Raw genomic sequence first — 26,027 nt, forward strand, 5'->3', positions numbered from 1 at the left:
CATAATTTTCCATTTTCCTACATAATCTGTGGATAACACAAGGAAGAGACCAGAGCACACTTTTAAAAGTGCCTTCCTGATTTTTTGTCCACAACCCCTTATCTGAAAGCAATGTAGCCAGATCTGTTTCAAAATTCACAAATTTTTGGACTTTAGAAAAGAAATAGTCATATACTATACACATTATGTCACCCGCCCTAACCATCTGGCATAAGTATTAAATACACTAATATTTGGCAGTGACACTAAGATCAGGTTGAGTTTGCACTGAATCAATAAAATATTCTGTTTTCGGAGCTTTTCAGATTTTGGAATTGCAGATAAAAGACACAGGATTGGCCCTAGCTGGTTTGGCTGGGTGGATAGAGCGTCAGCCTGCGGATTGAAGGGTCCAGGGTTCGATTCCAGTCAAGGGCACATGCCCAGGTTCTGGGCTCAATCCCCAGTAGGAGACAGCCAATCAACGATTCTCTCTCATCATTGATGTTTCTCTCTCTCTCCCTCTCCCTTCCTCTCTGAAATCAATAAAATATATATATATATTTTTTAAAGACAAGGGATTGGAGCATCCAGCCAGTCGTGAGCATGCTACTACCTTAACACTTTCTTGCCAGAAATTTTACTAGTCCTTCAATTTGGGAATTCCTTTTCTCCTGTGGAAATGCTGGTGAATGAGATAGGGTCCTGACTGATGACATACAAGTTTAACAAAGAAAACTCTAAACCAGGGGTGGGCAACCCTTGGCACGTGTGCCAAACATGGCACACCAGTAACTTTTGTTGGCAGGTGAAACCCTCTCATAATCTTCCATTTACAATTTTTTTCTTAATATCGACTTTTATTTTTCAGATAAATTCAGTGTAGGTGCATCTTAGATAAATAAATAATTTTACATAACAAGTTAGCTTAAAGACCATAGACATGGATTGACGAGAGAGGGGAAGAACAATTTCTATGCCTCCGCCTTAACTCTCCCTGCCTTCCTAGATCCAACCAGTGTTTTGGTTTCATCAACATACGCTTGTGAATCTTTGTTCTTAGTGATGAATTTTGTTAAGTCTCGTAATAGGAGTAGCCTGACGGATGAAAGTAGTAGCTCGTGCATATCTCTGAGGGTCACGAAATATAAACCTGATGTAAAATCTCTGTCTTCAGTGATGCAGCAGCAAAAGTCCCACTGATAATATCAAACAGAGTCATAAAGTTTTCTGTCGGACTATCAGTGTACATGTATACATTAAAAAATAAATGTATTTTTTCATCATCATATACTGTGTTTTTGTCGCTGGAATGAATTTTATTATTTCTTCAAGGTTCTTCACATACATACACCTTAAGAGATATCAAGTAGGTGTAACATGTTCTCAAAAAATTAGAGTTGGCACGCAGAAGAATTTTGAGTCAGAGGTTTTGCTGGTTTTGGCACGCACTCACAAAAAGGTTGCCCACCCCTGCTCTAAACGAACTCAAAAAATGAAAACAAAGGTAGAAGAAAATAATGGGCCCTGAACATTGGTAAGTAGTGGTTACACATTCGTGTATACCAACCCAACTTTTGTAAAATAATGTCTATCAACTTAATGAGCTTGGTTATAAACTTTTCCTGCAACCTTCCCTCATTACTGACTAGAAAACAGAAAGATGTAGAAGCCATCATAAAAGTAAAGGTAGAGAGTCAGAGTGCTTCCAGCACATCTGAAGTGCGATGACCAGCAGGGTGTAGGAGCCAGCCATCAGCTCTATACAGCTCCTCAGGAAAGGAAGCTATATTTTGCAACATGCTTGTAAAGTTAATCTTTAGGTAACCAAAAAAATGTGACACTGTATTCATTATGCAGTTTAAAACAAGAAAGTGTAAAACATTAAACATGGTTAAGCCTTAAAGGAATAATTATTTAGAACATTTGTGTTACCAAAATGCATTATTCCAGACAATATTATTTAACAATTAAATATTTAAATTTACTACAAGAGAGACAAATGAACCTATCAAAGTGTAGTTAATTTTTATAAGTATTTCTTTATACACAGAAGTTTTGTACAAACTGTATGTGCAGAATAACAAGATGTTTTTATTAAAACCTGGAGACAAAAAACAAAACAAAAAAACCTGGAGACAGTCCACATCAGCGTGGACTAACATTTCTACTTCCAGGCTTTTGTTCAAATACCAATTAGTGACATTGGGCATCTGTGGCTATTACCATCAAAATATTTTCAACCTGACAGTCCAAACACAATGCCTCTAAATACCTCTAAAATAATGATACTCGGAAAATACTCTAAAATACACATTTCCTTTCGGAACTTAGAAATCAGGATAAAATGAAGGTTCTCTAATACTGTTCATTTAAAAAACAAACAAACAAAAAAAAAAAACCCATAGATTTTAGAGGAGAGAGACACCCAATCAGGGATCGAACCTGCAATCTTCCAGTATACTGGATGATGCTCCAACTGAGCCACACAGGTCAGAGCATAGTGTTAATTCTTTAACGGTCTATAATAAAGACAAAATTTGATGAAATCTTAGCTTGATGGGAAGGTAAAAAATAAAGATTTTGCTAACTGTTCTCATGGTAAGAGTTCAGTAGTCCCACCTTATCCACAGGGGATATGTTGCAAAGCCCTCAGTCGATGCCTGAAACCTCAAATTATATCTAACCTTATATATACCATGATTTTTCCTATTCATACATACACTTTACGGCTTCTCTTTGACATTCCAGAACTGCATCACTACTCTTGCGCTTTGGGGCCATTATTAAGCAAAGCATGGATTACTTGAACACAAGCACTGCATACCTCCACAGTTGATTTGATAACTGACGAAGCTAATAAGCAACTCATGGGCTGGAAACACATACAGAATGGATACGCTGGACAAGGATGATTCACATCCTGGGCAGGACCAGGTAGGATAAAGCAGGATGGCACAAGATTTCATCATTCTACTCAAAATGGTTGCAATTTAAAACTTGTGAATCATTTCTTTCTGAAATTTTCCATTTAATATTTTCAGACTGCAGTTGACCATGGGTAACCCAAGGTAAGAGGGGACTACTTTTTTAAAAAAGCAAACAAAAGTGTTGGTTTCAAGGTCAATGAATATTTGGGTTTTAACACCCTAGTTAGTGACTTATACAATTTCTGAGCTTTAGTTTCCTAATTTGTAAGACTAAGATACTAATTTCCAGGGTTGTTGTAAACATTATAAAAAATAACACCTAACAAATTTTAAATGTTAACATACTCCAAATACCTTCAATATTTCTGTAGGAATGTGTTCAGCGTGAGCATATCGATAGCAAAAATAAACATTAACACAAACTCAGGATTCATGGCCAAACATAACTATTTATTTATTTTTGTAATAAACATTCAGTATCTTCCTTTAAAAAAAACCTAGAATTTAAATATTTCTTCCCATCCCATCACATACAAATCTGTAAATACATTATTTACATTTCTCAACTAAAACATATTACAGATTTTCTGACATTCAGTATCCTTTTAAAATAAAAATGACAAAGCAGTTAAACTTTGACCGATAACTACAATTTGAGTAATCTTGGCACAATTTACAACATAGCGTCGATGTTACATTTCATATTTTAGATCATTTTTCCCCTCCCAGCTACTTTAATAGAGAGAGAAATTGTCTGTCTCCAGTAGAGCTGAAATACTTGTAACAATGTGAATGCTGACCCTATGTTTCCATTAGATGGCACTGACAGTATTATTCTGCTTTTGTCCCCATAAATAATTTCTATTCAGACTTTAACTGTCTCATGTACACTGTATTCTCTCTCAACCTAGATTTCATGACACTGTTTCTAGATAATTTTAAGTAATAATGTATAAGAAAAGTTCAACTAGAACAAAAGTTGTGTCCTCCCACATTAGTACCCTCAGCACCCTAGTTATGCATGTACAAAAATAACAAATACAATTTAGTTGCTTTAAAAAACTATTTCCCCTAAAAATAGTTATCTCAGCAGAACAATTTAAGGAGAAAAGTATTCTTAAAATGAAAATGTAATCTATTTTACAACCTACATAATATTAAGTATTTCAGAAACAAAGAAAGAAAAGATGTGCAAACCAGTAAGAAACACCCACACATAAAAATAATGTGAGAAATTAAATATTAACAAAAATGTTTAATTTTATCGCTAATGATCTCAGCTTCAGTGACATATTTAAAGAAAGCTGTCAGCCAAAAAAAATAAGAATGCCTATGTAAGTGCATTTTTCAACACTTCAGCTGAAGCCTACATGTTGACAGCAAGTACCTCAGAAGCACTAACAATGAGGACTTGCACAATCGACCTGTTTGTTTTCCAAGTGGTGTGCGTTTTGGGGGGATAGGAGACATGGAAAATCAATAGCAGTAAAGGAAGTAATTTACCTCCAAGGAGACGGGGATGTGAGCTGTAAAAGGCCAGTGATTCCACACTCTGTCTTGGAGAACTGTAATCCAAAGTTATCTATGTGTAGTATTATATGTAGAAAAAGAAATTCACACTAGCAAAATTGAGAATACTCAATCTGTACTATCTTTTGTCACAATTCTGTATCAATTTAGCTACAAGTAGCAGACGTGGAGCACAGTTTTATACCTTCAAAATGAATTCTTCCATATGATTAGCTCATTAGGAAAACCCTAAAAATTCAAACTGTCTGCAGTCAGAATTGTTATTATATCTTAAAATTAAACTTTTTCATTCAATCTTGAGAGTTTTCTCTCTAAACATTTATCTCATATACTATTAAACTGGCAGCTGAACAACAGTAATTCCTATGGTGAATCTTCTTAACATTATGACAAAAGTCTAATATTGAAATTACTTTAGGAATGATCCTTAAAAAGTAGATGTAAAATAGCATTTCTAAGAATTGACATACTCTTTAATATCCCAGATAAGTTTCTAAATAAGTAACATTTTCTCTTGGTATGCAGACTCATTTTCAAATTAGAAATAGACTTCTGGCCCCATATCTTTTAAAAAGACATTCATAATTTTAAATTTATAAATGACATATGAAATGGTTATGTAATTTTAAATATTTTATCTGTGATATGTAGGCTTAAAAGTCAGCCTAATTAATATATAAAACTTATTCCAATTTCTTTGTAAAATGATCTCTAGTCTTTAAATTCAAATTGTTCATCTGAGTGAAAATGGTTTTTTAAAAAAGGGATGGAGGTAAAGGCTATTGTTTCCCTTAGGCTACTTCTATCTTAAATATTGGATCCATGTTTTTCTTACTATCCCTTAAATCAAAACTATTTTACAGTAGTCAAGATTGAATTCAAGAGTTATCAGGGAAAGGAAAAAAATAGAAAACAAGATAAAGACTTTGATTTTTTTTTATTATACTTAACTATAAGACAATTAAACTGAATTAAAAAAATAAAACCTATACATCCAAATGATACTGTGTACTTCAAAGTAGTGACATCAGGAAACAATTCCTTTATTATATGATGCTACCTATGCTCAAAACACTCTTCTGCAAATTTCAGAACCTATGGTACATTCTATTGAACTTCCTTCACGGTTTAGTTCCAAGAAAACAGCAAAGCAGAGTTGGTTTGGTGAATGAGATAGTCATAATTAAGTTGCCAAAAAGAGGTTTTGGTGCAACTAAAATGATGAAATAGATTATCTTGCATAGTCATACACTGATTCTCAAGGCTTCTTTGAAAGCATTCCAAAAACTTTACACCTTTGCAGCATAGCTGGAATAAGTAGTGCTCCCAAAGGAACCACCCTGAAGATCTACTCTCATTTGGATGTTTAAGGAATAACGTTTATTTTAAAAGAAAGTCCTACAACTTAGCAATTGCATCTCACATATTTTACCATTTCAGTGGTTATCAAAACCTCTCTCAGAGAGGGGTAGACAAAGGTATAAAATAGATCTGTCATTTTGCTATTTTCCCATAAGCAAGGAAAATGCTAATACATAAAATGGAGTCTGGTGATTACATGTAAAACATAAATATCCACATCATCTGTATTTTCTAAATAAAAGCGATTGTAGTGCTTTATCTCTGCTGATAAAATAGGCAGTAACTCAGTCTGTGATATGTTATCCACTAAACATGTCATCTCCTACCAAATACATTTTATGCTGATCAGTTAGAATTTACAGATAACGAAGGTAAAAAGCAATAGCAATCTAAAATCTCTCAAGTTAAGGTAAACTGACTTCCAAAGCTTCTACCAGCTAACTAACAAAATGTTTATTTTTTCAGTGCAGTTTAATACAATGGGTTTTTATGGGAAACAGAATAATCAAGTCAGCAAATGAAAGCCAGTAGCACCATCTACTGCTAACTAAAGGATTTTCACACTTTCTGTTATTCTCTCCACCACCATCATGCCATCATTTAAAGTAATTCCTAAAACTTGCTGCATATCAATATTTAACCAAAGCATTGTGAAAACAATACTATGTTAACTTACTATTTTATATTTTATGCTTTTATTAGCAGATGGGAAAACCAACTTCTGTTTTATACTTCCATATAAAGAAAAAGGGGGAAATCTTTATCTTGGTTATTTATAAATTTAACAAAGAGATCCGGAAAGAATTCAATAGACATTTATAAACAAGTTCTGCTGCAAAGCCAAGATGTGATCCTTATTTTATAAAGGGTTCATGGGAACTAACCGAATCAAAGGAATTTTTTATTAAATTAGTTATTTCTCACATGCTCTGGTGAATGTTTTCCTACTCATAGCCATGTAACACCATGTACAATGCCAGGCCTCTGGGAGAACCTCACTACTTTGTTACCGTATACACACATACATAATTCCATACTTTCCAATAACTGTTTACAGGAATACTCAGAGGCAGGCACCTGAGATTCTGGCACAGTGACGACAAACTCTTATATACATACAATGGGAAAGCAGGTCCTACTACTAAACAGTCATTGATGGAAACATTTTTCCATTTTTACAGTATATTACTGCATAAGGCTTAAAAGAACAAGAACAATTTTTTACTATACTCTCTACATTTGGCTATTGCAACCTCTTTGTTACTAGGTTGATATGAAGACAAATGCAGTATGGAAGACTACTTGAGTAATTATGTGCTTCATTTTCCCAAATAGATAGAACTCAAAATCAGTTGATGCCAAATTTTACTTCTGAATCTACCCATAATGGCTGCTAAAAGATCTGGATATTAACAGAGTTGTTTTAAGGACATCAGCTAGTTCTCACTGTAATTTTTAACTAAGTATTACCAATGAATGTCCAATATATCTCTGCCAGGCTCTCCTGTTATTTCTATGGTTGGTACTTGAGAATGATGGCTATAAATGAAATGGAGAAAAAGGCAGTTCCTAGTGATCATAATTATAATGTAATTAAACTGTATCACGGCTCTACTTGTTAAGAGCAAAACCTAACTGATTTCATTTTAGAGTCTTAGTATTTTTAGTCTATACAATTTCAGAGCAAGATTTCTATTCTACAAGGAAAAGGGTATATATTTCTAACTAAAAAAAAAGAGTATATATTTCAAACTGAAGGGATAGCTTTACCGGAAATGAGAAAATTAAAACAAAGTCTAAAAAGAATATTATCTCAAGAATAAAAGTAAAGTGAAAATGTTAATATTTATTTTAAAAATCAATTTTCAAAACTGATGGGAATAATTCACTAAAAAGTCAAGGAAACTAAAATGTAAAAGTTAATAATCTCTGAATTAGCACTTTCATTGTTTAATATCACTGCAAAGAAAAATATTTCCTTTCACAGTGGAAAATCAGCTGTCAGAATGCTTCAAATAGAGCCTATAATAAGCAAAGAATGTACTGTATCATTTAAAATGACAGGCAAACACCAGCTCCATTCACTGAATGGAAGTGCTGGAAAGTGGTCAATGTTCCCAAATAGTCCTTTATTCCTTATTTAATATCTATACCTAAAATTAATAACTTATTTTTAACTTCTCTATGGAAGTTGATTCCTAAAAAGAAGTCTCTAAGACTATGCTTACACGAAATTGATTAAAATCTTCATGCCATTCTATCCAAGGGTTTTAAGACAGGACTTTCTTGAACTTGACTCTCCACAGTTAATTCCATCTTTAACTCCCTACACAAGCTAATCCCCTATAACAGAACACTCACTCCTATCAAAGCTTCTTCAAAGCAGGAGGAGATTCTGCAGACTTATGGCTCATTTGGCAATTGCTAAGAAACCTCACAGTTCAGCATCACCTCTGAAGATGGCAAACCTGTACATAAACCTGAATATTCACACCTACAGTGCAGTTAACATGTAGAAAGAAGCCAAAATGCAACAGATACTGCATTTCAACATCCTCAAGTTTCAATATCACAGTAAAGAGATGGAAAAAGACCTGCTTGTGGAACTTTAAGCATCTGTTGAACAGAATTACCATCAATATGAAAAATAATTAAGAAATACTAATTTTTTATGCTCTACATGCATACCTTTACAAATTGTGTTTCTTCGATGTAGTAAAAGCTAGAGATCATCAATTCAGGTAAACTATGGCTTTTGTCATAGATATTTTAAAACATGCATCAGTAAGTGCTCTGGGTAATAATCCTATTGTTTCAAGCCCTGTTTGGTTCTATGTGCTTTTTTGCACCTCAGAAGTGAGCCTGCCAAGGCACTTAAAATATAAGTCTTTTGGGGACTTAAAAAAATCAGCCACAATTTACACAACGTAGAATCCCATCCATGAGCAGCCCAATCAATAAGCATTCTCTTTCAACCTACAACATTATAAAAAATTCCACAAGTAACCAAAACCAAGTTAAAAAAAAATGCCACTAAGACAAAATTTATGCCTATCAAATGTATAGAGAATGGTTGTTGGCTTTCTATAGCAATAGAATATGGTTTCATTTATTCAGAAGAAAAAAGAACACAAATAAGCCCCCCAAACCTAAGACAAAAACAACCGAGACAAAAATAAAATACAACGAAATCCAAATACACTCCACAGAACTTCATGGGAACAATTTGCACAGTTCGCATCCCTTATCTGTCCTTTGAGGTGAGTTTCTCAATCAGTTCTTGGAGTGGTGCAAGTTCTCTTCTGTCAACCAGGTTAAATTCCTATGCACGATAAAGGCAGAAGAAACAGCAAAGACTTATTATTTACATTTCACTCCGAAGCAGCTTTCCATTAACACTTATTGGAAATTAGCTTTTAAAGTAAATAAAAGTCAAATCTCTTTTTTTAAGTTTCTATTCCCTGACTGTCTTAGACAAATCACTTAACCACTTCTGATATTGTTTTACATATGTAATAATTATAAGATAAATCCTACTTCATAAAATTATTGTGGAGAACTAAATGTGATACTGAAAGTTTACCACTTCAAGTAATCTTTGGCACAAAGTAAACATTCAATAACTGGGAATTGCTGCTCTTTGTTAAAAGGTATAACCCAGGCACCATTTAGATATACACTGAGTGGCCAGATTATTATGACCACCTGACATTTGTAGGCAAATTAGCTATAATTTTGCGCTGAAGTTGCTAGAGGGCCAGACCATTATAAATAGGGAAGCAGTTTGTTTACCTCAACAGTAGAAGTGATTTTTTTCTTAAGATATGGGTAAACAACACGATTTAACAGCCTTTAAAAATGGGATATATATTATTATGAGTGGCCAGATTATTATGACCACCCCATCAGTACTTCGTTGGGACACCTTTTGCCTTCAATACTGTGATGATTCTTCTTGGCATTGACTCCATGAGATGTTGAAAGATGATGCAAGGAATCTGACACCATGCCTGATGAATAGCACTCACTGTCCAGCTCTGGGAGATTTGATGGTTGTGGAACCAGCTGCCTGATAGCTCTTTTAACTTTTTCCCACAAATGCTCAATTGGATTGAGATCTGGTGGTTGTGGGGGCCACCTAAGCAAGGTAAAGTATCCCTCATGTTCTTGAAACCACTCCAGCACAATACGAGCACCGTGGCATGGCGCACTGTCTTGTTGGAAGAAGCCATCTCCATTGGGATATGCCATCAACATGATAGGATGAACTTGATCAGCAACGATACTTAGGTATGTTGTGCTATTCAGATGTTGTTCCACGCGAATTAAAGGGCCCAAATCATGCCAGGAAAAGATGCCCCAAACCATAACACTGCCCCTACCAGCTTGAAAGGTTGTACTCATGCATGTGGGGTGCATGCTTTCATGCTATTTCCGCCAAATTCTCACTCTGCCATCTGCATGATGAAACTGGAAACGTGATTCATCGGACCACGTGACTTTTTTCCAGTGCTCGACTGTCCAATCCTTGTGTTCCTGTGCGAATTGGAGACGTTTTATCTTGGTAACTGCAGACAGCAAAGGTGTTGGAACAGGCCTTCGGCTTCCATATCCCATACGATGCAGTGTACGGCTAATTTGCCTACAAACGTCAGGTGGTCATAATAATCTGGCCACTCATGTTCAAATATAACCCACGTTCAAAGGCTGTTAAATCGCGTTGTTTACCGGTATCTTCAGAAAAAAAGTCACATCTACTGTAGTGGTAAACAACCTGCTTCCCTATTCATAATGGTCTGGCCCTCTAGCAACTTCAACGCGAAATTATAGCTAATTTGCCTATAAACGTCAGGTGGTCATAATAATCTGGCCACTCAGTGTAGTCAACCAAGTGCGGACCAAAATATCTAGCATCTCTGGCAAGTTTCAGACTAAAATAGTTTATGTTATAAACTAACATATCCATAAGCTATCATGAGATGTGTCATTCTGAAGTAAAACTCTGAATAGATTTCCCCTGAACTATATTAAATAGAAGCTGTCTATACTTCTGATCTTCTGCCATGGTGGGGCATTCTGCACTCCTAATTTCATTTATTTATTAACATCCATCACGTGCCAAGCACTGCAGTATACACAGGGGAAAAGCATTAGGGGGCATTTAACTGCAAGCCTATCACTACTAGTAAGATCTGTGGGGTCTGAACCAAGAACACAAATAGATAGATATATATATTGCATGACTAAATAAATTTTACATTAAGCTAATATATTGTTAAATAAAAGATGTTCTGTTCTTCCACCTTGACAAAATATACCTTCATAGTGACCAGGAGAGCAGATTCAAATTTAGAATTCTTAAGACTCCTCAGAATTCTGCACTGGAAAGTAGAGCCAGCCCCTGACCCTCAGCAAAACTTGCTGATCTCCCAACCACCAGCTCCATCCTGCTCTTCAAAGGGCTTCACATGCATGAGTGTGGACACCCTGTCTGCTTATACAAGCAATGCCACACACCCTCATCAACAGCTGTCACTGGCTATCCCTTAGGTCTAGAGCAGCGGTTCTCAACCTGTGGGTCACGACCATCGGAAAACACATAGAGCATACCAAATATTTACATTACGATTCATAACAGTAGCAAAATTACAGTTATGAAGTAGCAACGAAAATAATTTTATGGTTGGTGGTCACCACAACATGAGGAACCGTATTAAAGGGTCGCGGCATTAGGAAGGTTGAGAACCACTGGTCTAGAGATATACGAAGGGATAAGACCTTTCCTCAAAAGAACAGACCCAAGGAAAAGATCTATGCAAATCTTGGAAATATACTTGGGACTATCTGGACAGGAAATTCTGAGGTAGAAGTACACACCAGAAGGAATCTGGGTAGGTATGTTGCTTGCCCTGTGGATTCCTCGCTCTGTGGGGAGAAGTACAACTGGAGAAGGGCCAGAGTAGGATTTTCTAAATTGTGAAGCCAGGGGCTTACTCCTTCAAGGGCTGATACTGTATAATGGACCCACCTTTAAGCAGGTCACAGCGTCCTAAGATGTAAACAGATTCAGATATAGTAAATGCCATGAATCTAGCCCCTACTATTTGCTAAGAGTTGGGAGATATGGTATACTTTGAGATCATACAGTAAGGTAAAAACTAACTCTTCTGGTGGAGGAATATCCTTGCCTAAACCACTAAAACCTGAACTTTGGCAATCATGTCTTTCTAAACCAAAGCACAGATGCAAACTTTAGGATAACATGTTCTTTGTTTCTCTGGGTATCTGTAGATGGAATACCAGAGTGAGGTAATTGCTCAGAGCAACAGTTTAGGTATGTTACTGTCTCCTAAGATGTGTTTTGGTAAAACTGAGACACAAAATGTATGCCTTCAGTGTGAAGAGTGTGTATAGAGGGAAAACAGACATATTTTTATTTAGTGGAGATGGATCACAGGGAAGGCATTTTAAGTATATATACCCAAAGATATACAAGAAAAACACCGATCCAAGCCTTAGACTTCTCCTGCCTACCATAAACCCCTCTCAATTTCCACCAAAGAAAGGCTGGTCAGCTTATCTTTTCCATCTATTTTTCACTCCTGGCTGTTAGTTCTCCAACTGTGATAGCAGGGTGAGACTATCTTCACTCCTCTTAATCTCATCTCTAAGGCCAGTTCTCTGAGAACTAAAAAGAGAAGGAATGGGGGTCAACAAAGGAGTCAGATCAAAGACTAATGGACCTCTTTGGAATAGTAACACAGATTTCTCCCTTTGGACATAATGGACAGTACCTAACTTAAAAATTATTCAGAATACTTAAAAAAGGAAAAGAAGTGTGATATTCAAAGCTGATTTCTAGGACAGAGGATGCTAAAAAAGTTCCAAAGTAGACTGGATTTGAGGGTTAAGAGGAGTAGGAGGAATGCTGAAAAGTTCAAGAGATCAAGTTCATCAATAGATCTGCCAAACTAGCCAGGTTCCTTACATGGCCCCTCCAGATTAGGCCATTAACTGAAGCAAATCCAAGGAAGAATTCTCAGAGCCATTTTATTTAGACTTGCATGTGGCTGCTTAGAGATAAATGGAATTCAGAAACAAAAGGCCAGTTCTTACCATCATGGCAAGTACAGAAGAGGAAGACTAGAGAAATAGGGCAAATTTTTATCCTTACAGTATGAATGCAATATTCACCTAAGAATTCTGTAGATAACTAATTTACTAAACAAAAAAGATATCCTAATCCAACTTACCTGGACAAAAAAGATAAAGTGCTTGAAAGATGTATTCAGATGCGCTTCCTCCTGAAGCTGGATCACAGGGTCAAAATGCTGATGATAAATGTGAGCATAAACCCTGAAGAGGCGTTTGAGTATAGTTTTTGCCACAGACATGAAGTTCTTCGGGAATGGGACACCTAATAAATAAACAACCCCATCTATTAACAAGGGACAGGAACAAGGCAATATGAGTTTGTTAAAAAATGGCAACATAAATTGCCAAAACAAGGCTTAAAAGAAGGATTTATGAATTACTACTTAATACACCTACTGTACTTTTCAGAAGTCTTGAACATATCATGAATGAAAATAAATTTCAAAGCTTCTATGGAACAAGAACTAATTTTCAATATAGCCCTTTAGGCCTCCAACACTTAACTAAAATGAAACAAATGAATGCCTAAGATGGTAATGGAGCTAAAACTCACACTGAGATCCTCAGATTTTGTAACATCATTTCTTTATACAAATATATGCTAGACACAAATAATATATTAATCATGTTCATTTTTGTTTAAAATGCTTGCAATATATTTTTAAAATTTTTTCTATGGGAATTATTTCATTACTACTCTAGGTCTACATTTATCCTGAAAAACAACTGCAATCTCTGCTCAATTAGGTTCCTTGCTATGAATTAAAGCACCTTTGCAGCATTAAACAAATACAAAACTAGAATAATACAAAATTCCATATACTTTGTTACTCTTGCTAAATAATCTAGACTAGCAAAACACAAGCCAAACACTGGTACTACTGGGTTCAATGTCATCATTTTACCTACAACTAATCATATATATCTTCTATCTACACTAATAAAAGAGAAACGTGGTAATTGGCGTACGACTGCTACCCTTCCCATTGGCTAATCAGGGTGATATGCAAATTAACTGCCAGCCAAGATGGCGGCCGGCAGCCAGGCAGCTGATGCGAACAGGGAGGCTTGCTTGCTTCAGTGACGGAGGACTCCGTGACGGAGGACTCCAACGTTCCCCGCCTGACTTGCTGGCCTCTCAGCTGCAACTCTAAGCAACTATGTTGCAAATATAGAAGATAAACAAAACCCCAGAAGCCTGCTTTACTCAGCCAGGCTTCAGCCAGCCGGATCGCAACATTGTATCAAATACAGACGGTAAACAAAGGCCAGAAACCTGTTTTCAGCAGCCTAGGCCTCAGAGCTAAAGCTGGCCCAGAATAAAAAAGAAAAAAAGAAAAAAAGGAGCGGTTGGGAGCTTCAGTCACCCGTCAGCCTGAAAACGGCCCTCAGCCACTCAACCAGACTGGCCAGGCACCCCAGTGGGGACTCCCACCTTAAAGGGTGTGTGACCAGCTGCAAACAGCCATCATCCCCTCACCCAGACTGGCCAGGCACCCAAGCGGAACCCCCACCACCCTGATCCAGGACACCCTTCAGGGCAAACCAGCCAGCCCCCACCCATGCACCAGGCCTCTATTCTATATATTAAAAGGTAATATGCGTCCCGGCACCGGCACCAGGATCAGCGGAGCCGCGAGGCCTCCCGGCACCGGGGTCAGCATGACAGGGGGCAGCGCCCAAAGCCCCTGATCGCCCTGCGGCTCTGTGTGTGACAGGGTGCAGCGCCCTAACCCCCTGATCGGCCCTGCTCTGTGTGTGACAGGGTGCAGCGCCCCAACCCCCTGGTTGGCCCTGCTCTGTGGGTGATAGAGGGCAGTGCCCCAACCCTCCCCCCCCCCCCCCGCCACAGGCCCTGCTCTGTGTGTGACAGGGTGCAGCGCCCCAACCCCCTGGTTGGCCCTGCTCTGTGGGTGATAGAGGGCGGTGCCCCAACCCCCACCCCCCCACAGGCCCTGCTGTGTGTGTGACGGGGTAGAGCCCTGCCCTGAGTGTGACAGTGGTGGCGCCCCAACCCCCTGATCGGCCCTGCTCTGTGGGTGATAGAGGGTGGCGCCCCAACCCCCTGATCCGCCCTGCTCTGTGTGTGACTAGGGCGGTGCCCCAACCCCCCAGATGGGCCCTGCTCTGTGAGTGACAGTGGGGAGCTCCTCAACCCCCTGATCGGCCCTGCTCTGTGTGTGACAGGGTACGGAGCCCCAACCCCCCTGATGGGCCCTGCTCTGTGCATGACAGGGGGTGGAGCCGCAACTTCCCTATCGACCCTGCCTTGAGTGTGACAGGTGGCAGTGCCCCAATCCCCCAATCGGCCGTACCCTGAGCGTGGCTAGGGGTGGCATCGCAACCTCCAGATCCGCCCTGCTCTGTGCATGACAGGGGGCGGCGCCCCAACTCCCCAATTGGCCCTGCTCTGAGCCCGACCAGGGGCTGCACCTAGGGATTGGGCCTGCACTCTGCCACCCGGGAGCAGGCCTAAGCCAGTAGGTCATTATCTCCCGAGGGGTCCCAGACTGCGAGAGGGCACAGGCCGGGCTGAGGGACCCCTCTCTCCCCCAAGTGCACAAATTTTTGTGCACCGGGCCTGCAGTATACATATAAAGAGCCAGGGGCCATCATGACCGAACGGATGACCAAACAGATGACCAAACAGGCTGAATGGGACGACAAGGCCAGCAGTCGGGGGATGACCAAACAACTGAGCAGCAGGCTGCATGGGGCGACCAGGCTGACAGGGGGGGCAGTAAGGGTTGACCAGGCTGGCAGGGGGCAGTTAGGAGTGAGCAGGCCGGCAGAGTGGTGCTGTTGGGGGTGACCAGGATGACAGAGGGCTTAGTGAGGGGCGACCAAACAACTGAACAGCAGGCTGTGTGGGATGACCAGGCTGGCAGGGGGTTAGTGAGGGGCAACCAAACAACTGAACAGCAGGATGTGTGGGGCAACCAGGCCAGCGGGGGGGTGGGGGGGGGGGAGTTGGGGGCGACCAGGCCAGAAGAGGGTGGCAAAGGGGTAACCAGGCCGGCAGAGGGGGGCACTGAGGGGTGACCAGACTGGCGGAGGAAGGGGCAGTTGGAGGTGACCAGGTTGGCAGGGGGGTGTAGTTAAGGGCGACCAGGCCAGCAAAGGGGAGCAGTAAGGGGCAACCAAGCTGGCAGGGCGGTATTTGGGGGCGACCAGACCAGCAGGCAGAGGCGGTTAGGAGTAATCAGCTGGCAGGGGGGCCAGTAGAGGCGATCAGGCAGGCAGGCAGGTGAGCAGTTAGGAGCCGCGGTCCCAGATTATGAGAGGGATGTCCAAGTGCCGGTTTAGGCTTGATCCTCAAGAGCAGGCCTAAACTGGCAATCAGATGCTCTGACCCGTAGGTTAGCTTGCTCCTAGGGTTCAGCTGATCAGGACTGAGGGAGATGGGCTGGATACGCCCTAGAGCCCTCCCATGGTCGCTCCCCAGCTGGCCAACCTCACAAGTCCCTCCCCAGCCCAATCATGTACCAGTGGGGTCCCTCAACCTGGCCTGTGCCGTCTTGCAATCTGGGACCCCTTGGGGAATGTCAGAGAGCTGGTTTCAGCCCAATCCCGCAGGCCACACCCCTTGGGAGGGCACAGAGGCAGGGCTCATGGCTGGCGAGCACTGCTGTTGCAGCAAGAGCCTCTCCTGATGGATCGGGACTGATTGGGCATGAGCCTGTGGCAGGCACAGTGGGGCCAAGATGAGCGGAAGCGGCAGGCAGGGGCTGCAGGCAGCATTGGACTGCGGGTTTCGGCCAGATCCTGCAGGCCACCAAGAGGGACCCCACTCATGCACAAATTCCCACATCGGGCCTCTAGTTTAAAAATAAGAGTGGCCCTAACTGGTTTGGCTCAGTGGATAGGGCGTCGGCCTGCGGACTCAAGGGTCCCAGGTTCGATTCCGGTCAAGGGCATGTACCTTGGTTGCGGGCACATCCCCAGTGGGGAGTGTGCAGGAGGCAGCTGATCGATGTTTCTCTCTCATCGATGTTTCTAACTCTCTGTCCCTCTCCCTTTCTCTCTGTAAAAAGTCAATAAAATATTTTAAAAAAAATAAAAATAAATAAATAAATAAATAAATAAAAATAAGAGTGGCTTGGCCGGTGTGGCTCAGTGATTGAGCATGGAACCATGAACCGAAGTCACTGGTTCGATTCCCAGTCAGGGCACACGCCCCTTGTGGGCTCAATGCCCAGTGGGGGACGTGCAGAAGGTAACCTATCAGTGATGTTTCTCTGTCATCAATGTTTCTATCTCTATGCCTCTCCCTTCCCTCTCTCTCTAAAAATCAATAAAAATATATTTAATAAATAAATAAAAATATGACTGGTCATTCCCTGGCTGGGTGGCTCAGTTGGTTGGAGCATCATCCCATAAACCAAAAAGGTTGTGGGTTTGATTCCTAGTCAGAGCACATACCTAAGTCACAGGTTCCATCCCCAGTCGGGGTGCATATGGGAAGCAACCGATCAGTTTCTCTCTCTGACACTGATGTTTCTCTCCCTTTCTAAAAATCAAAAAAATAACATTCTCAGGTGAGGATTAAAATATATTTATATACTAGAGGCCCAGTGCATGGATTCGTGCACTGGTATGCACCCTCTCGCAATCCAGGACCCCTCAGGGCATGTCAGACTGCCAGGTTTTGGCAAATCCCCGCGGGAGGTTGGCTGTCCAGGGGAAAGGGACCACAGGAGGTTGGCCGGCTGGCCGCGGGAGGTGGGCTGTGGGAACGCACTAACCACCAGGGGGCAGCTCCTGCATTGAGCATCTGCCCCCTGGTGGTCAGTACGCATCATAGCGACCGGTCGACTGGTTGTTTGGTCATTTGGTCTCTTAGGCTTTTACATATATAGATATTATAAGTCACAAGGAAACATAGCACAAACCAAAATAAAGGGATGCTATTTTAAATAGCATGCTTACACACTTCAAAATGATCAGTTATGAAAGTCCACAAAAGACTGATGTATACATACTCTACATTAAAGAGGGCTAATGAAACATGACAACCACATGAAAAATTGTTAAAAATTTTCTTTCATTGTAAAGAATTTTATTGGGAAAATTTGGAAAATCTAAATAACACCTGTAAATTACACAACAATTGTATCAGTGTTAATTTCCTGACTTTGATAATTATGCTGTGATTTTCTAAGGAAATACACATTGAAGCACAAATGGATAAAGGGGCATCATATATGAAACATTCTTAAATATTCAAAAAAGTCTTAAAATTCAGTCAAAAATAAACGTTAAAAATGCAGGGTGGGGCAAAAGTCGGTTTACATTTCTTCGTATGGAAAATAATACAGTAATCCTAATATATAAAAACACAGGGCCCATAACGACCGACTGGAGGTCAAACACTGGAAGTCAGTCCTGCAGTCAGTGCTAGGTTGCCATGGCGACCCAGCACTGACTCCCGAGGGTGGCTGCGGATCAGGCCCAGAGAGAGGCCCACAGAGAGAGGCAGGGTCTGATCCGCAGCCTCCGTGGCAGCTGTTGATCAGCCCTTGTCTCTCTCTTTCTCTCCAGGCTTTGCCAGCAGCCCTGCCTCTGTTTCTCTCCGGGCCTCCACAGGGGGGCTGTTGATCAGCCCCATCTCTCTGATCAGTCCTGGAGACACTGACTGGCATAGAAACCGACCAATCAGAACCAAATCTGGGTGAACTGTGAGGAGCCAATGGCTGCATAGGGGGCAGAGCTTTTGATGTTGACTGGCATTGAAACTGACCAATCAGAACCAAACTGGCCAGCAGGGGAGGACAGTTGGGGGCGAGATCAGGATGGCAGGGGAGGGTAACTGGAGGTAAGATCAGGCCGGCAGGGAAGGGCAGTTAGGGGCGATCAGGCAGGCAGGTAGAGAGGTTAGGGGCAATCAGGCATGCAGGTGAGCAGTTAGGAGCGAGCAGTCCCAGATTGCAAGAGGGATGTCCGACTTCCAGTTATTGGGCCTAAACCGGCAGTCGGACATCCCCCAAGGGGTCCCCAATTGGAGAGGGTGCAGGCTGGGCTGAGAGAACCCCACCCACCCACCCACCCTCTGTGCACAAATTTCGTGCACTGGGCCACTAGTTAATAAGTAATAATACAAGAATAAACTCTGTGTTTCACATACTCACAACTATATATCTACTTTTGTCCCACCCTATACACATAGCAGATAAAAGATAAGTTGAAGGCACTTATCCAAAACCATTATGATATACAAATAAAACACCTTGAAAAATAGACCTTTAATTACAAAAGCTACAAAGCAGTAAAATCATTCAATAAATGTGTTTAAAACAATCCATAATAACAACCATTTATATTACTGTCTCTCCTCCACCATACCAATTCTCCAAAACTTAAGAGCATAAAATATAGACAAAAAGTTATTTATTGCTAGAAGGAAAAATTCTTAGTTTTAAAAGAAAACACAGTTGTAAGAAGTTTGAAAAGGTAAAATCTTGTGAACTGTCCAAATGTGAAAAATTTCCACTTGAAAGGCTGACTCTTAAGAACAAATATGAAAGGCACTGGCGGGGTGCTCAGTTGCTTAGAGCGTTGTCCCAATAAGCAAAGGTTTCAAATTCAAACTCCAAACCTGGTTACTGGACTCTTGTAATTATTATCACCCAAACTAAGCAGATCTCAGCAAACTCATACAAGGGTACATATAAGAAACAACCAATAAATGCATAAATAAGTGGAACACCAAATCAATGTTTCTCTCTCTCCCTTCTCTCTCTCTCAAATCATTTTTTTTTTAATATGAAAAAGCAAAAGTTAGTTACTAACCAGCCAACCCTTCAAATCGTGTTTTCTTCTCACCTAGTTTGATTTCAGTCTGTAAAATTCACACCATTGGTCATAAATTAAAACTCCCTCTTTGCCACAAATATAATGTAAAACTTTATATAAGCCATACAAGCTCCTTCCCTAAACAAAAAATGGATATGACTGTTGCAGATATTGGCTGCCAACCCAATAACCAGTCTTTTTTTTTTCCATAACATGGGCCAGATTTTCTTACTGTTTGAGGTACACTAATTTCTCATTGATTAAAATATATGGTTTATCTTAATGATAATGATAAACTGGTATGAAAAGATAGGATGTTTTTAAATGTATAAGATTAGAAATATTTTGATAAATATTGTAATCTAGTATGGTTCCTGGAATAGAGAGAAAATTCTAGAAACATAAAATTAGATAAATCATGATCAATTCCAATTATACAAAACAATTATACCTATTTTTGAAGGAAATAATGTCTCATCATCCAACTGGTCCTGAACCCAAGTCATCAAGTAATCAATATACTTTGGTGCAGAGCACTTAATGGGCTTCTTTATGTTTGTTCCATCTGCCCAATGATACTCATATCTGTATTAGAAAGATAAAAAGCACACAGAATATTAGTATATACCCATACACAGTTTGTACATTTTTATATGATACATGTATGTGCATTATGAATGAATACAGGACATGTTTTAAATAATATGATCCTCCAAATAAAGATTTTTGCATTTAGCTTTCATTTATTCATTTATTTATTTATTACTGATTTTAGAGAGAGAAGGGGGAGAGAGAGAAATATCGATTTGTAGTTCCACTTATTTATGCCCTCATTGGTTGATTCTTTTATGTGCCCTGACCAGGGATCAAACCTGCAACCTTGGCATATAGGGACAACACCTAACCAGGGCCACATTTGGCATTTCAATTTAATGATTTCAAATGGTTACTGTACTCTTTTGCATTTATTATGACACAAACTAAGCAGATTTCAGTAAACTCATTTTTTTGTGTTTCAATGCTTTCCTCCCATGTTTTAATTTGATTATACAACTTTCTTTCATATATAGAATTTAAATTTTAGAATCATACATTGTCATAGAAAACCTAGCTTACTTCCTTCCCACTTCTATGATGATCATCCTTAACGTTTTTATGGCTATTTTCTTCAGAAATATTTCTCCTTATGCAGTACAATTTTTTACAACTTGGGGTTTTTAACTTAGGGTTAAGGATAGAAGAAGGAAAAGAGGGAGGAGGGAAGAAGGGAGGAAGGGAGGGAGGGAGGGAAGGAGGGAAGAAGGGAAGGAGGGAGATCATTTTTCATTTCTGTAGTATCTTTATAGAGATCCTTTGGCTCTTTTTTTTTTTTTTTTTTAATATACTGATTTCAGAGAGGAAGGGAGAGAGCCATAGAAATATCAATGATGAGAATCACTGGTCAGCTGCCTCCTGCTCGCCCCCTACTGGGGATTGAGCGGCGACCCGGGCATGTACCCTTGACCAGAATTGAATCCAGGCTCTTTTAGTCCACAAGCCAACACTCTATCCACTGAGCGAAACCAGCTAGGGCACCTCTTACTTTTAAATAATTAGGTACATTGTTCCTATACCACCTATGTAGATAAGATTTCTCTGGGAAAATGATCAGAGCTGTAATCTAAGTGGCAGTAATTCTCCCTAATTCATAGGAATGGGATATTGGTGTAATATCAGAAAACCTCCCAATAAAATGCTAGTCAATTACAAAGGGGAAGAAAATTACTAATTTGAGGTGAAAAAACCTTACAGACACTAACATAAGGTAATTAGGATAATTAGGCCTTTTAAGAGATTACAGTCAGGCCTGCTATATTCACTCTTTTATGCACAAAGACTATTACAGGGAAAGACTGAGGAACTATTCCAGATTGAAGGCACCTAAAGAGATATGTCAAATAAATGCAATACATATTCATAGACAGGATCCTGGAGCAGAAATGAAAAACTGAGATATTATTGAGATAGCTGGTGAAATGTGAATGGTGTCTATGAACTGGAAGAAGTGGTTTAGAGAATTTATATGCTGGTTGTATAGAAGAGTATTCCTGCTTTTAGAAAATACACAGTTGAATATATAGGCATAAAGGGATTAGCGTAATGTCTATAATTTAGTCAAAAGATTCAGAAAAAAATTAATGTTAATGACTATACACATAGAGAGGAGTGATGAAGCATGCAAGTTAATAATTGAGGAATCTGGATAAAAGAGATATGGGAGTTCTTTGTGATGTTCTAGAAACTTTTCTATACATTTGAAATTATTTGAAGTTTCAAAGTCTGAAATAGTTTGAAAATAAGTTATTATTCAAAAAAATTACCACAGGAAATATTCAAAGCATATTATTTTGTACATGTTTGACCATGACAAAATTGTCAATTTTTTTTAAAGGACTAGCTTCTGAGAAACATCTAAACTCATTTAGAGTCAACTTGAGGAAGAAAGCAGACCACTCTAGGTAATACTTTGTTCAATATATGAATTTGGTCAATAAATAAATTATTACTATGCAGTAATAAAATTGAATCTCATGGGTAGCTAGTGATCTGACACTGTAATTTAAAAGTTAGCAAAAATATTCTGAGCAATGAAAACATTAGCACAACAAGTGATTAGCAATCTAGGGTTACTACCACTAATAATATTTCTATACACTAGTAAGTTTGGACAGCTTGTTTTGTTTTGATATTTATGCTTTGTTTATAATTGGGGGGAGAGAACATATTTTATAAAAAGTCAGCACTAAAAATAAAACCTCTCTATATATAGTTTATAAATATCAATTTATATTCTTATTAGAAAACTAGGGGCCCGGTGCACGAATTCGTGCATGGGTGGGGTCCTTCTGCTTGGCTGGTGATCAGGGCCGATCGGGACATCTTGCCCAGTCCCGACTGGGGCCGATCGGGACCAGCCAGCTGGTGGGAGGGACCACAGGAGGCTGGCTGGCCGCAGGAGGTTGGATGTGGGAGCGCACTGACCACCAGGGTGCAGCTCCTGCATTGAGCTCTGCCCCCTGGTGGTCAGTGTGCGTCATAGCGACTGGTCGACCAGTCATTCTGGTCATTCAGTTGTAACGGTTGCTTAGGCTTTTATATATATAGATAACACAATGTAGCAATTAAGAGTACAGTCACACTAGAGTCAAAGAGTCCTGGATGACTAGTCCTGGATGACTATCCAAAACCTAGTTCTGTTTTTGGATAACAGGACCCTTGTACATGTTACTTAACTTTTCTCAGACTCAACTTATTTTCCTGTAAAATGAGGATAACAACAGTTTTCTTACTTTATTGGTTTGCTGTATAAAGGCCTCACATTTAGGTATTACTGAATAAATGGTAGCTGGCATTGTTATTGTCAGCTATAGTCATAATAAAATCCAGTTTCAAAAAGTTATCAAAGCAACATTTATTGAGTGGTAACTAGATGGCAGGCACTGACTATTCTTGATCAAAAGAGATTTAAAAGAAGAACCAATCTGACAGGTTAAATAAGACATGTATAAATAATCTATACATATAAAAGACTAAGTGACTGACCGTACATCTGTCTGACTGCCGACCAACTGACTGACAGGTACATATGACATGCACTGGCAATTTAAAAATAAACGTTGACTCGCACATACAGGATACATATAAAGCTCCCATCAAATTTTAATAGTATTACTCCTTCAGGAATGCCATGTCATAAATTAAAATTGAAAGTAGGTGCAATCATCATGCTACTGAGAAATCTTAATAGTAAATGGGGTCTTTGTAATGGTACCAGATTTATTATCAAAAGATTGCAACCTAACATAATCAAACCTGAAGTATTAACAGGATCTGTGGAAGGAGCAGATTGTTATGATTCCAAGAATTGATTTTTCCCCATCTGGCCTCCCATTTATATTAATTTGAAGATAGTTTCCCATGATGCCAGCATTTGCAATGACTATTAATAAATCACAAGGGCAAACTGTAGACAGAGTAGGAATATTCCTACCTGAACCCATTTTCAGACATAGTCAGTTACATGTTGCTTTCTCTTGAGTTCGAAGAGCGTGTGACGTTAAAGTTGTAAATACTTCATCACAAAGAAAATTAATCAAGCACTCTGAAAGTGTTTGTACTCTTAATGTGATATACAGGGAAATATTAGAAGATGTTTAATCAATTTATCAGTCCTTGTTTTTATCAATGTTTTTATATCATGTTTTTGTTGTTTTTATATCATGTTGTTTTTATATCATTTGTTGTTATAGCATGTTATTATTTATTAATCAATTTATATATTATTTTCACATAGATTTTACTAATTTTCTTTCAACACTTCTGTTATAGAGAAAGGTGAATAGTGATACTAAAATATTTCTTCTAATTAATTTCCTTTTAATGTGCATGAATCCATGCACTGGGCCACTATATAATCGTAATGTAACAAAGAAATAAAATTGTAACGACAAAAAAGTTAAATAGAAAGATCACATTTAGTATGAAGAAATCAGAAGGTTTCATGGAGAAGGAAGTACCTGATGTGGGCCTTGAAGATGGGTAAGATTTTTGGAAATGTGAGCAGAAGATAAGAGGGACATGAGAAGCAAAATATCTAAGAGAAGAACGGAATGAACAAGTTTTCAGAGTATAACTAATAGAGGGAATAGCAAGCAAGGCATTTTCTGTAATCTTGTCTGGATAGACCAGAGGAGATGTATAAGTTAACAGAAGAAAGGCAGGATGGAGGACAATACAGGAAGGGTCATAAAGTTCTGGCTAAGGAATCTGAACTTACTATATTACTCATTGGTAAGCCAGCGAAGGGGATGCTAAGTACAGAAATTAACTATCTTCTTATCTATGAACTATAAAATAAAGTAAAAATGAGAACTGATCATGAACCACATCTTACTTTGGGCCAGCTGACATCACTGGACAACTTTCCTCTGTACAGAAATCTGTGATTGTTCCATAAAGCATGTTGATCTGATTGAAAAAATCCACAGCTGCAAAGCAAATATCAGTTATAAGTAAAATATTTAATTTTACTAAGCAGAACCTAGATTTATCAGTGTTCTTTCTAAACATATACAGATTTCCTAGCTTTTGTTAGTGATTTTTAGCTAAATTCCACTATGGTCAAAAACTGTTATATCATTTCAATTTTTTAAATGCACCTATGTGTAATCTGAAGTGCTTAGGCCACGTGTCCCTCAGGTCAAGTCTATTAATCAAGACTATTAAAAATGGCTTACATTTTTCTAATTCCCTCTTGATTTTTTCCCCCTCCTCATTCTATCCATTAATAAAAGTGTTTAAATCTCCCATTATGGCTGTGGATTTGTCTATTCTGTTCAGTCAGCAGTTTTATTTTATAGACATAATTAGAGACATAAATTCAGAACACCACATATTCTTTGTGAAGTGAACCATTTATCATTTTAAACTCTTCCTCTTTATTGTTTTGGGGTGTTTTGTTTTTTTGCCTTAAAGTCTACTTTGTCTGATATTAATATGACTGTATCAGCTTTCTTTAAATTAGTGTTTAACTTTTTAGTTTCAACCTACTTTTGCCGCATCCACTATTCAAGGATAAATATTACATATGGTGACTTTGAACTAACCCCTGTTCCCTCTTTATTTAGAATCCTAAAATCCCCTTTTTCATCCCATTAATTACCCATGACCAGCACTTTGCTTTTTTAATTTCAGACTTTCTATAGCAAAGAAAAATACTGACTTCAAAAGGAGTCATAATTCCTTATGAAAATAGAACATTAATGAGCATTACACGAAATTTAACTGTACAAGTTTTTCTCTTCCCTCTTACCTCATAAAGAGCCAAGATTTACTAAGTAATGACTCTGCAACTTAATAATTCTTAAGTTGTCCTCCACAAGAACAGAGGGCAACTTTTAGCTTTGAAGTAAGATAAGTCTGAATCCCAACTCCAGTTGAGTTACTTAATCTCCCTGAACCTCAGTTCCCTACCTTTAAAATTGGGTTTATTATGGAGCATCCTATATAATAAAGCAGTAATATGCAAATTGACCATCACACCCTCACACAAGATAGCCACCCCCATGTGGCCACAAGATGGCCGGCAAGGGAGGGCAGTTGTGGGTGATCAGGCCAGCAGGGGAGGGCAGTTAGGGGCGACCAGGCCAGCAAGGGAGGACACTTGGGGGAGGACCAGGCCTGCAGGGCAGGGCAATTGAGAGCGACCAGGCCTGCAGGGAGGCCAGTTGGGGGGGGAAC

The 26,027-nt window shown here is 39.2% G+C and overlaps 1 protein-coding gene across 1 annotated transcript in view; it reads right to left on the bottom strand.

Annotated features, from left to right (window-relative positions):
- Positions 1–7,629: 7,629 nt before the first annotated feature.
- MOB1B (MOB kinase activator 1B) overlaps positions 7,630–26,027 on the bottom strand; it is a 55,260-nt gene continuing 36,862 nt past the window's right edge. The window contains exons 3-6 of the mRNA XM_081083296.1: positions 24,682–24,775; positions 20,200–20,333; positions 13,055–13,218; positions 7,630–9,123 (exon numbers count right to left, since the gene is read on the bottom strand). Coding sequence (XP_080939422.1) covers positions 9,046–9,123; positions 13,055–13,218; positions 20,200–20,333; positions 24,682–24,775 — 470 coding nt within the window. The 3' untranslated portion in view covers positions 7,630–9,045. The remainder of the gene's footprint in view (positions 9,124–13,054; positions 13,219–20,199; positions 20,334–24,681; positions 24,776–26,027) is intronic.

This window comes from Myotis nattereri, assembly GCF_964212035.1.
Source record: "Myotis nattereri genome assembly, chromosome: 1".
Lineage (NCBI taxonomy): Eukaryota > Metazoa > Chordata > Mammalia > Chiroptera > Vespertilionidae > Myotis > Myotis nattereri.